Source organism: Lepidochelys olivacea (genome assembly GCF_965140295.1).
Source record: "Lepidochelys olivacea isolate rLepOli2 genome assembly, chromosome: 1".
NCBI classification, from domain to species: Eukaryota; Metazoa; Chordata; order Testudines; family Cheloniidae; genus Lepidochelys; species Lepidochelys olivacea.
In genome coordinates, this window is record NC_140411.1 from 167,402,158 (window position 1) to 167,415,121 (window position 12,964).

General features: G+C 45.1%; 1 protein-coding gene across 2 annotated transcripts in view; it reads left to right on the plus strand.

Annotated features, from left to right (window-relative positions):
* Positions 1-5,874: 5,874 nt before the first annotated feature.
* PAXBP1 (PAX3 and PAX7 binding protein 1) overlaps positions 5,875-12,964 on the plus strand; it is a 35,036-nt gene continuing 27,946 nt past the window's right edge. The window contains exons 1-4 of one of the 2 annotated variants that reach the window (XM_084651609.1): positions 5,875-6,350; positions 7,373-7,501; positions 9,746-9,922; positions 12,427-12,648. In XM_084651609.1, coding sequence (XP_084507735.1) covers positions 5,960-6,350; positions 7,373-7,501; positions 9,746-9,922; positions 12,427-12,648 — 919 coding nt within the window. In that variant the 5' untranslated portion in view covers positions 5,875-5,959. Of the gene's footprint in view, positions 6,351-7,372; positions 7,502-9,730; positions 9,923-12,426; positions 12,649-12,964 lie in introns of both variants that reach the window. The other variant, XM_084651610.1, reaches the window with a different exon arrangement.

The window sequence follows — 12,964 nt, forward strand, 5'->3', positions numbered from 1 at the left end:
CAGGAAACTCTCTAGCATGTCTGTAAGGTCATTTGCGCCCTGGCTGAAGAGGATGATATCACCCATATAATCCAGTTTGGTAAAAGAAGTTGATCCAAGTTATACCGGTATTTGTGGAGACATGTTTATGGAGCCAATCCATTGGATGGCAGAACAGGGCTGGGGGCAGGACATATTCAGTGGTGCAAGTACAGTTGTATGGTCCAGTATGCCATACCAGTAAGATATTTATAGTTAGTATGGCGTACCGGAAAGACACAGGAGGAGCCCGCCCCCAGCCCTTCCTCGCAGCGGCATCTCCTGAATCCTCTTCCCTGGGGTCTACAGGGCTGGGGGTATGTGCACTGGGGGCAGTACAGCAGCTGCGCCGGAGGAGCTGCTGGTGTGGGGCAGCCTGGCGGCCCCATGTTCTTCTGCTCCTTTCACCGCTGCAGTTCCGGAGAGCCCTGATCTCCCAGGAACCACAGTGGCGAAAGAAGCAGAACGTGGGGCCACCGGGTGGCTCCACGCCGGCAGCTCTTCTGGCGTGGCTATACTGCCCACAGCCCTTCCACACAGCTGCATCTCTTGAGTCCTCCTGACTGGGGTCTGTACAGCAGAAGTCTCTGGCGCAGTTGGAGGACAGAATCCCCCCCCCCCCACAGGTAACAGGGGATAGATGTGGCTCATGGGGAGGGGACAGGGAGAGCACGGGGGCCCTGGGCTGGGGGTGAGGTTTAGTCATGTGGCCCCCCTTTGTCTCCCTCCCATGAGTGCAGTGTACTGGCAAGAAATGATTTCTACTTGTACCACTGGACATATCCCTGCTTCACCCCAGATCTAATGTAAAACCTGTCAGACCTATGGGTCCCTCATTGCATCCGTGCCCGTGAGTCATTATGTGGATCTTGAATTAATCTCAGGAAGATGTCGGGAACACCATTGCCTCACAGGGCCTTCCACAGGTCAGCTCTATCGACAGAACTGAAGGCTACCTTTAGGTCTACATATGCTGCTGTCAAAGGACAATTGAATTCATGATTGATCTCAGATAAAAGATGAAGAGGAAGTATAGAGTCCATTGTAGATCACACAGCAGTGAAGCCTGATTGCTCTAGTGATGCTGTTTCACAAGGAAAGGCTGGAGCTGGGCAAGTAGGACATGTGTAAAAACTTTTCCAGGAACATTAAGCAGAGTTATTGGCCTACAGCTGCTGCACTCAGTGTGTGGGACTTACTCCTTATAAAGTGGGTTGATGATCCCTTCCTTTTACTCTACTGGTACCTTCACAGTAGTCCAAGCCTGGACAAAAAGTTGGTATAATAATGCTACGCTTATGGCCTCTATGGCACACCTGATAAGTTTGGGTGTTATGCCGGCAGGTCTGGTGCATGCCTATTTCACAGTTTCTATAATATCCAGCAGCATTCAAAAAACAAACATTCAGGAGGAACAAAGGAAGCCCCCAATCCTGCAAACACTTACAATCATGCTTAACTTTACTACCATGAAATCCCATTGATTTCAATTGGACTACTCATGGTAGTAAAATTAAGAATGTGCTTTTTTAAAGGATTGGAACCTAACTCAATTCAGCAAGACAGTGAATCAGCTACAAACGGCCTCCTTTCCACCTGCCATCTCTGGGAATATACCCTCAACCTTCCTCAAAAAATTATTTCAAATAAATAAATAAAGGGCTTTTTAGTTGATCTTGCCAACTCCCATGATTTTATCATGAGTCTTGAAATAATTGGTGTTTTCTTAAAGCTGCAGATCCTAGAGTCACATGTATACATGAGAATTCCAGCTTTCATAAACAAAATCAAATTTCTAGCCTTCCTGATTACTGAGAAAAGCGTGGAAATATATCCCCAGTGTATCCTAAAGGCTCACAAGCCAGAAGGCAAATAAAAAGAACCTAAAATGCACTATTAATCTTCATCTCACTAATTTTCACCCAATTTCATGATGTTTAGGTCTCACTCATGATATGGAGCCTTTGGGGTTGCTTCATAAATGCTAAGGGCTCAGTTCTGAACTGTAGCTGAGTTGAGAGAGACATAGCTCTTCATGAGCAAGCAAGAGAGACTAATTCAGATTGGTTTTCTAGGAACTCCAGCCACCTCCTCTCTAATCAAGCGTATTAAGGTTGAAAGCACAAATTGTTTTTGGCTGATTAATAATCCTGAGGCAGGACACTTCTGTCTTAAAAATTCTCAGAACTGGTTTATACAAAGTAACTCATTTACGGATGTTAGTACACCATATATAAAAACTGATATAATCAAGAAAGTCTAATAGATTATTAGTGACTATATGTGAGGGTCTGCTGCCCTCTAGTAAAAAGGCATTGAATAACAAAGTAATTAAGTATTACCATAACAACATCTTTTAAAATGGAAGCATGCAGTACTATTAAATATGAGCTCTGGCTTTGGTGGGAAGGTTAATATGGAAATAGGAAAGCACATAAGTCTTCCAGATACTGTAACTTAAAAGAAAACTGCACTTAGTTTTGCTCAGAGTAATGTTCCGAATAAAGGTCGCATAATAAAATCCTCAACCCTATACCCAGCTGAGCACAAGAGAACTCTGATGGGGAAGTAGGGAGGAAACCTTCCTCCAGCCCATGAGAGAGAAAGGAGCCGCAAAGTGGAGTTAGCTGGAGTAGCCTCTGCAGTCCTCATGCCCCTGTTCTGGAGACACCAAAGACTTGAAAGTCAAGTCAATCAACCTGCTCCTTACCCTACCCTGTTTCTGTTGTGCCCTAAAAAAGCTGCTGCCTTAGGAGATGCCACATAGCTGGCCTCCAATGCAACACATGTAGACACCATGTAAGCTGCAAACTCTATTAATGCCACAGTTCAGGACCTGTCTCATCTGCAGGTGAAAGGGAGGATTTGGGCCACACACAAGCACCACTATTTCTGGCTCCGTCTTGAAGCAAATAATGTATCTTTGTGAAACAAGTATCGGGGTCCAGGTAAGGTGCCTAAGAAATTGTAAACCACTTTCCAGGCTTTAATACTGATTGAACAATTTGATGAAAACCTGTAGTGTTTAACAATGTATTTTCATGAAAAGGTTAACGTTTACATGAGATTCTCTATCTGGCTCAGTTTGCTGCATGTAAGGAAAGTGGCTGCCATAAAGTCTTTCAAATTAATGTGTGCTTCTCATTCATGGGAACATCAAAAAATTAAATATATCAAAAAATGGACACTGGTGCAAGAGCTATGGAATGGTTTTCCTGTCACTCAGTAGTTCAGACATAACCTATGAACAACACTATAAATTTAGAACAGCACAGAAATTAGTTATATAGCACCTTTCCTATTCAACAGGGTTTACAAAGTATGAGTTAGATGCTGGCAATACAGTGACTGTGTAAGCAAGGGGATTCTGGGGGAACCTGCTCTTCTGAGGGACCTCGTCCGCCTCTAATTTCAGTCTCTTTAGCTCTCCATGCTGTCCATCATCTTTCAGTCTCTCCCACTGATTCTGTCCCCTACTTCTGCCACTCCCTGTACCCATTCTCTCTCCACTACCTCAATTTCCCAAAGTCTCTGCCCCCTTTTTCTAGTATTCTCACCTTCCTTGCCAGCAGAACACACCAGGGCAGCCAGGTACCTCTGCCTCCTCCTCCCAGCTACCCTAGGCTTACTTGGATCCAAAAGAGGGAGTTGTGCGAGCAAAGGGAGATGGAGGTAGGCTGCCTGCAATTTCTCTACTATAGAAGCCAACTGTGGTTGGAAAGAGGATCTGCTGGGAAGTTCCTGCAATCTTGCTAGATGCCTGATATCCTAGGAGGGTTGCAGGGATGCCTTGGGAGCTGCTAAACAGTGTCATGTGAGTTGCTAACTCTTCTGATTTTAGATGCTTTGTTTCAAATTGTATTATTTTCTGATTTCTACCAGCAAACTCATGAATTTTGCTTAGTTAAAATGGCTGCCATCTCTTATTACTGCCAGTGGGAAGGACTGACCAGGGTGCCCTCAGTTCTGATGAAACCATTTCCTGACTACTACCCCTAATAAAGATGACCCCCAATTTCCATTTTTTTCTAAGAAGACAGAAGCCAGGCTGTCTTCAGGGAGGATGGCTATTCTTAGTGCTTACAGCTGATGAATGGTGAGTAAACATGGGAAGGGAGGCTGCAGGGAGATTGAGGAGGGAGCACTAGGGGATAGGAGTCTTGAAGGGTTACAGGGTTGAGGCAGGAAAGGAAACTGAGGGAGATGCAGGGAAATGAGCACAAGAAGGGATACAGCAGGGACACATCTTGTGCATTTATAGTTGACCCCTGGGATGTTTTAAGGCCTACTGAATTTGAACTCTGGTAGGACTTGTGTATGATAAATATATGACCTTGTCCCAATATCTTTATTAGTGGGAGACTTTTATTTTGAAATTTAAACTATAACAGGGGGAATTAACCTCCCTCTTTGGCAGGAGAGGCTGAGACCCAGAAAGTGTAAACAGAACATACTCCTGGGGAAATTCTGCACCACTGCATATGCGCAGAATTTATATCCCCTGCAGATTTCTTTACTTCGCTGCAGAAAAATGACTTTCTGACAGGGAAGCAAAGGGAAGTCACAAGAGCGGTCATACAACCCTCCCCAGCAATGTGTTTCAGGAGCCCAGCAGAGAGATAAATTACTATGGGGCAGGAGGTGGGAATGGGGAAGACCCCACTGGTGGCTCCTACCCTGCACTGGATTCAGCTGCTAGTCCCGGCTGGGCTGGGGAGGACGGAACAACTTCTTCCCTTGCATGGCATCTGGGACCGAGTCAGACCCACCCCATGATTTCTCCCCTGGCTGAAGGAAGCTCTGCAAACTCCCACCCCCCACTATCCCCTGTTTCCTGCACCCATTGCTCCTCAGCTTCAGGGGGAGGGATCCCTGTACAGGGAGCTGCTCCCCCCTCTGCTAAACCCCAATGCATCCAGACCACCCCCATATCCAGACTCTCACTCCCAGCACTCAGAACTCTGTCCCCCATGAGCCCCATTCCCCCCACACCACCCTGATGAGTCACCTGGATCCCCACCCCACTGAACCCCAACCAACTGCATCTGGATCCTCCCACATCCCCATCCTGAGCTCTATCCCCCCCACACCCAGACCCTCCCTGCTGAGCCCTAACCAGTTTCATCTGGACCCTCCTGCACAGCCTGATGACCGTTGCACCAAGAACCCCCCCCCAACAAGCCTCTTTGCATCCCGAGCCACCTGCACCCAGATTGCCCCACACAGAGCCCTCTCAAACCACACCTGGCTCCCCCTATACTTGAATCCTGCCTTGCTGAGCCTGCCCGCCTACACTTGGTGCACCTGGCACAGAGGGGCAGGCCCAGTCCTTGCGCGGTGTCAGGGTTAGATGCAGCCACACCGCTGAGTCTGTGTCTGGGGGGGGGGGTGGCCTGCACTGTGACCACCTACCACTATGCAGCCAGGGGCCCCAGTGCTCCCCACTGCCATGCTGGCGCCTCCACCAGCCCCTCAGTGACACAAACCCGCAGAGGTCAGTCCCTAACGCCCTAGCCAAGTCATGGGCAGCGCCGAGCGCCGCGGGAGTCAAGTTTCCACCGTCCTCAATAGCGCTTCCGTCGCGCCGCCCGCCCAGCCCCCCGAAGCAACGGCACCTGGGCCGCCACTGCCGTCACGTGATCGCTCCCCCCTCACCCCCTTGTTTCCCCGCTCACACAAGATGGCGGCGGCTGTGCAGTCGCGGGTGGGCGCTCTAGTCCCCCGCCCTCTATGGTTGCGCGAGGCACGCTAGCCCGGCGTGGCACTCTATGGTGTGGCGCGTCGTCGCTTCGCCTGGCAGCTGCTGGGGGCGGCTGGGCGGGCCAGCAGGTGGCGCTGTGACTGCCCGGTTATCATGCTCCGGGGAGGGGGAGCTGGGGCTGGGCCGCGACGCGCTGCTGCGGGGCGAGTGTCTGGGCTGCGCGCTGCCGGGCCCGGCGGGATGTTCCGCAAGGCGCGGCGGGTGAACGTGCGGAAGCGGAACGACTCCGAGGAGGAGGACGAGGAGCGGGAGCGGGACGAGGAGCCGCCGGAGGCGGACGGGCCCGGCGAGGCCGCCATGGCCCAGGCGGCCCCGCTTCTGCCGCTCCCCACCGGCTGCGTCCCCCTCGCCGTCCCCGCCCTGACGGGCTGCGGGGCGGGCAGCGGCCTAGGCCCGGGCTTCGCTCCCGGCCTGGCCGCACTTCTGCCGCCGCCGCTGCCGCCGCCACAGCAGGGGAACGGGCTGCCGGGGGCCGGGCGGGCGCGGGAGCGGGAGCGGAAGCGGCTGCGGGAGAACAAAGAGGCGCCGGCGCCGCGGGCCAGTCTGCTCAGCTTCCAGGACGAGGAGGAGGGTGAGTGAGTGAGTGGGGCCGGGCAGTGGCGGGCAGGCGGGCGGGCCCCCCTAGCTGCACCTAGCCAGCCCCTGGGTGGCCGGGTCCCCGTCGGGAGCTCGCAGCTGCATGACGGTTTCTGCTCGCGCGGGCCCCGGCCCCCCAGCGTCGCTGCAAGTCAGGAGAGTCGGTGTTAGGGGGGAGGGGAAGAGGCCTATCGGGTCAAATCTCTTTTCCCTCTCCTCCTTCCTCCCGATATAGGCCCTGGTTCTTCCTTCACGGGGCCACGTGTGACTCGCAACTTACCTGCTGCGATTTGTATTAAGGCAAAATGTTGAACGTGTGGTTTCCCCCAATAAGGACTAAGTGGAGAGGAAAACTAGCACTTAAAGAGGGGCCATCACAGCGATTCACAGTATATTGTTTGGGTAATAAAATGAATGATAAGGTGTCTTCAATTTTTGATTTAAAAATTATATAAAAAGTGCACATCCCTTCTTTTTTTTTTTTTGTTTGCCTTCTGTTTTTGAGCCTTTAAGATGCAACGAGGGGCTTATTTTTATATTCTTCAACTGGGATAGTTAGGTATGTTTTTTAAAATGAAAGATGAGATTCTCATATATTGATAAAAAGAAAAGGAGTACTTGTGGCACCTTAGAGACTAACAAATTTATTTGAGCATAAGTTTTCGTGAGCTACAGCTCATTTCATACAGACTAACACGGCTGCTACTCTGAAACCTGTCATATCTTGATGTGATTCCAGGAGTTTGGGCTTCAAGAAGAACACCTGTTATCACAAGGCTTATGATAAAATTATGAGCGTTTTTGCACTGAAAACATGCAATTGTAGTGCCTACTTTTCAAAACTTTTATGTTAAATTTTGAATTTAGATTTGTGGGATACTTTTGTTAGTAACTCTACTATGAAGTTGTGCTGTGCACCACGTGAAAAGACTTGACAGATGGAAACTATTTTTGTGAGTTGTAGCTGACCAATCTGTTCCCAGGTCACTTAATGTTTTCTGATTTTCTTTGTTAAAGAAGCTGAAGAAGTTTTTAAAGTGAAAAAATCAAGTTACAGCAAAAAGATAGTAAAACTACTGAAGAAAGAATACAAAGAAGATCTCGAAAAATCAAAGGTTAAACCAGAAGTCAATTCTCCAGCAGATGGTAATTGCAAAACAACTACTGCTAGTAACTTGTATTAACTGAAAGATTAAATACTGTTCATAAAAATGAGTTGTGTTAGAGATGCAGTGTCAATTCTGCAGGGAGACTGAGCATTTTAATACTTAGATTGCTCTACGTATTCAGAGCAGTCTGTATAAGCATTAAGTTAATCCTCATAAGCACCCTTTTGGCGTAGATGGAATTTATCCCCATTTTATGGTTATGGAAATAGATATGGAGAGGTGAGGACAGTTACTAGAAGGCTACACAGTGAATCCTCATTAGAGTTGGGATTAAAGCTGACTAGTTCTTGACTCTCAAGCCTAGACTCATTTCTTTAAATCATGCTGTACTTCTGCTTTCTAACAGCTAGAGTTTGGATCTGCATCTAGCACACTTCTCTGCCAGGATGCCCTCTCAACACAGGTGTTAAAAGGAGAGCATTAAAGTGAGGGAGAAAATTATTGAGGGGGTTGGCAGAGTTGAATTCCTTATGTTGAGATCCTGTGTTAGAAGAAGTGACCTACATCTGTGTGTTCCAAACTAAGGACTGGATCAATGAGCATGGGAAGGTGAGGCAGAGACTGAGATGAGAACAGGCTGGAAGAGTGGTGGGCAAAAAGCTCTCTAACCATTTGAGTACACATCTGTAGAACCTGGAATAGAGCCTAGGGTTCCTGAGTTTCACCATTCCTGCTGTCAGCTAATAACTGAAGCCTACTGGCAAAAGTGTGTGCTTCATCTCCCTCTAACAGCTGGACCACATACAGGATGGCAACCTACTACTGCTATCAGTTACTGTTAGCTTAGGTGGAGCATCTGTGCTGTGAAGGTTCATGGCCAGCTGATGAATAATGTGAGACTCAGTATGGTTTCAAATGATGGAATTTCTGTTTTTTCTGTTTGCTATTTTAAAAAAAAAGAAATTATATAAAAAATTCCATTAAAGGAATGTTAGTTATAAAATCAAGCACTCAAAAGTGAGAAAATGCCAGAATGAAGGTTGCATGTGTAATCTTCATTTGGCCACTGTATGTATCTTGTTATGTCGTTTATGATCATGTAATTAAAGACTAACTTTGCTCCCGGAGATCTCAGTGCACAAAATGTATGTTGCTCAGGGAGTCAATCATGGTTGTGTAGGACCCCTGTTGTCTTTAGGACCCCTGCCTCACTTGTGGCAGAAAATCTGGGCCTGCCCAGGGATGGGATGTAGAGAATGAGGCAGAGGACTGCAGGAAGTAAAAGGATGGTTTTGTAGTTGAATGGAACTGTGAAGAACTGGATTCTATCCCTGCCTCTGCCATAGAGTACCTATGTGATGCTGGGCAAGTAATCTAAATCAAACTTTTCACAGGTGGCTACTGTATGTTCCTCCTTTTTTTTTTTGGTGTCCATCTTGTGGCAGTTGGGGTTGGATTTGCAGAAATGCTGAGTGCGCTTAACTGCAACTGAAGTCAATGAGATCTGTGCTCTGAACAAATAAAGAGCTATGAAACGTTAAATTCTTGGAAAATTCAGGACGTGGGCATCTCACATTGGACACCCAAAATTAGTGTGCATTTCTGATAATGCCTCTGTGCCTGTTCCCCTTTTGTAGAATGGAAATAATGTTGCCTTACAGGAGTATTTTGAAGATGAATGTAAGTTTGTGAAGCTCTCAGATGTTACAATGGTGATTGTCATAGAAAAACCTCTGTTGAAATTAATAATTGTCTTCAAAGCAGTGTTTGAGTGGTGTGCAGTAAATCAGGTCTGGGGTCACACACTGATTAATGAGAATAAAATAAAATATTGGATAGCTGCTCATTCAGTGAGTACTGTCCATCTTGTGCAATGAGTGAGGCAGGGTTCCTGTGGGGGGAGGGGGGGAAAAAAAGGTGTGTGTTCAGTCATTGAAGACTGTCATAATGCATATGTATGCAGGGCTACAATATGGTAGGTTGCATAGGCAGCCTTAATTCTGGCATTTCCTGGCTCTCTGCTTGACTGTGTGAACTTAATATTTAATGTTTTCTTGGGTGCATTAGTCTTCCTATCTGAGACTGGTCAGACTGTATAGTGTGAACTTGAGAAGATTTCAATGTTTTTTATTGAAGCCACAACATATGTTCTTCTCCTTGTAAGTTCAGTAGTTAAAAATTAATTGCTGTCTTAAACCTAAGCATATCTGGTGGTATTCTTTTAAAAGTGCTTTTAAAAAATGTTCACAGAAAGAAACCGATATAGACTTTTCTCTTACAGCTGAACAGGCCATAGAGAAAACAGGACAGGTTAAGGAAGCAAACCAAGAAGATGGGACTGCGAACAGTGAACAAGGTGAAGAAGAGATGGAAGTCGAAAGTGAGAAGGAAGAAGAAAAACCTAAAACCGGGGGAACTTTTTCAAGTGCTTTATCATCTCTGAATGTTCTCCGTCCAGGTTTGTACTTTATAGTAAATCTAGTTTAGTGGGTTTGGAAATGCTGTCTCTAACATTTGTAATGTAAGTACTGATATCCAGTCAGCTGTATGCACTCTTCCCAAGCTTAACTCCTACACACCCTCGAACAGTGACTAGAAATGAAAATTTAAAAGTAAATGGAAATGTCCACTTTCCAAGGTTCATCCATATTCTGCTGGCCTGTGGAAGAATATAATTGCACACTGTTTTTGAAGAACTAGGAAAACTGAACTGATTCATTTAAGAACTAAAATAGGACCATTTAATTACCACAGTATCAAATAGCAGAGTTTAATATGCTGAAAACAAAGGCTGTAACAAAATGTTTTGGTTTTTTTAAGTTAGGTATTTATATGAATTCCTTCAGGTGCCAAGTTCGTGGGGTGATATTTCAAAATGAAGCATAAGTCAAACTGGAGTCTCTGGTCTTTAAAAAACTAAATACACACCCCTTCTAGTTACAGCATTTGTTTTTCTAAAACTTTGAAATATTGAATGTCCTCAAAACTCACCTCTATTTTTGATATTCTGGTAATTTTCCAAGTAACCTGTCTTGTGGTGTAGTTTGGCATTTATCCTTAATTTAGGCACTAGAAAATGTTCTTACACTTTTGACCCCCTATTTGAGTGTCTTGAATGCTGTTAACTTGGTTAAATAGACTAGGAAATATTAAGGGCCAAAGAAATTAGTCTGAAGTATTATTCTTCATGAATAATAATAACTAGCAAATTTGCACATAAGGAAGCTTTCTGTCTGGGGAATAAGGTTGTTGCCTTCATGCTCACAATCCACAGACAACCATGGATCCATCTTAATTCCCTCTTAAAATAATGTAACTTGGGTACACACAGCAGACAGACTGCTTGTACAGATTTTTCAGACATGTCTGCCACCTTGTTTCCCTTATTCACCCATCTTTCCTTACTATCTTTGTCCTACTCTGTCAAGTTCTATGGTAATCTCTCTTTCTGAAGGGACTAAACTTTGAGCAAAATGAGAGAAGAGCTGCTCTCAGTTCTTACCTCCTCACACAGCTCCAGACTCTATTAAGAAGCTACCCTTTCTCTGGGAGCACCTCCCAAGGGGAATCACCCTCTCTCCCAGCTAAATGGGCTGAGGGTAGCAGAGTAGGTACTTTGTTCTGCTGTTGCTGGCTGTTTCTGGGGGAGAGATGTCCAACCGGGACTTCTGGCTACATACCAGTGACTCCAGGAGGGAGCCCCCAAGTGCTTACCACAGAGGCTGAGGGAAGCAGAACAGAACCTCTTATGTTAAAGATATTCAAGGCACTGTCATCAAGGATGGACTATGGGAAGTTATCTTTTGGAGGGGAACTTGATGGATTTGGCCTGCATCCAATTTATTTTTTAACATTTATTATCTGCATTGATAACTGCACTATGAGATGCCTTTTCAGAAAATGTAAATTAAAAAAGAATCATGCAGGAAGGGCTTTCTACAGCATATACTGTTCACTAATTTCTGAACATGATGTAAAGGTAGGAGCATTACATTTAATGACTCTAAATCATTAAATGTGTGCATTGACTATATATTGCTGGTTCAAAACTGTATTTCTTACATGCTACCAGAGATTTTTAGCTTCATGAACTTTGAGAGTATCTGAAACATAACAAAAATCATGTGAGATGATGATGATCCATTTAAATACTGCACTGCTTACGAAGAAACAAAAAATACGTTAGTAATTGTATTGTGCCTACACAGCCTCCAGAGTCCCAATCTTGTTTAGCACTACTGTAATACAAATAATAGGAATTCTAGATTGAGGAACCTTGGATTGCTGTTTTATTGGAAGATTAGTACCATTTGGACTCCCCTAGTCATCAGGAACACATGAGCAAGGGAAAAGAGCTGCCACCAACAATAGTTTGTCTAAACTTAGACAAGAAAGTTCAAGAAAGAATTAAATCTAGAAAACTATCCATTTGGCTATATCTATTATATGCAAGAGGTGACATTATGCTGTATGTATGCAGCTTGTATATACTGCTGCATTTTCTGAAAGCCTGTGAAATATCTTTCAGGGCTTGCCTATCAGAATAGTTTCTTTTGGATTTTTTTCTCTGGTTTCCTTAACAGGGAGAAAATATGTTTGCCCTTCTTGCCCTTGGAATGTATTAAATAAGGCCTGAAACATATATATTTTTAAACTTTCTTCTGGTTTTTTTGTGTGGAATATCTTGTCTTCCCTGTCTTTGCCGGAGGACTCTTAAGTTCTTACGAGCAGAAGAGGCCTCAGTGGAAAGGGCTCAGTGGAAAGGGCTGAGAGTGCTTTAACCATTAAAAATCTTTTCTGCTTGGATTCCTCTGTTTTCCTTACTGATAAGAAATACTGACGGGTTGGTGTGTCTGCAGTACCATTTTTCTCAGCTGATATGGCAGTAGACAAGTAGCAAAGAGTCTCACTGAGTTCGGATGCAATCATTGGCTGTTTAACTTTGTAAACATATGTTTCCAGGAGAAATCCCAGATGCTGCTTTTATTCATGCCGCTAGAAAAAAGCGTCAAATGGCTCGGGAACTTGGGGACTTTACGCCTATTGACAATGAGCCAGGCAAAGGCCGCCTTGTTCGAGAAGATGAAAATGATGCCAGTGATGATGAAGATGATGATGAGAAGAGAAGAATAGTATTCTCAGTGAAGGAAAAATCCCAAAGGCAAAAGATTGCAGAGGAAATAGGTAAAATGTTTTTGGAAGGATGATAGCATACCTAATAAATATAGAAACTATTTTCATTGTAGGTTACTCACCCTGACCTTTACAAGCCCTTAAACAAAATGTTCTGCATAACTAATAGCAGTTTTGGTTTACCATAATCCACATTGTAGTTTGGTATAGAATATTTTATTTGAACTCAATGTCATAAAACTTTAATGATCCATTTTAAGGAATTATGGTAATGTAGAATCTAGCTAATAAACACATTCAGTTTGCACACAAAAATGGCCCCTTTCTGCTTTTGAGCAAAGCTTTAATAGCACAGTGCTTTTCTGAA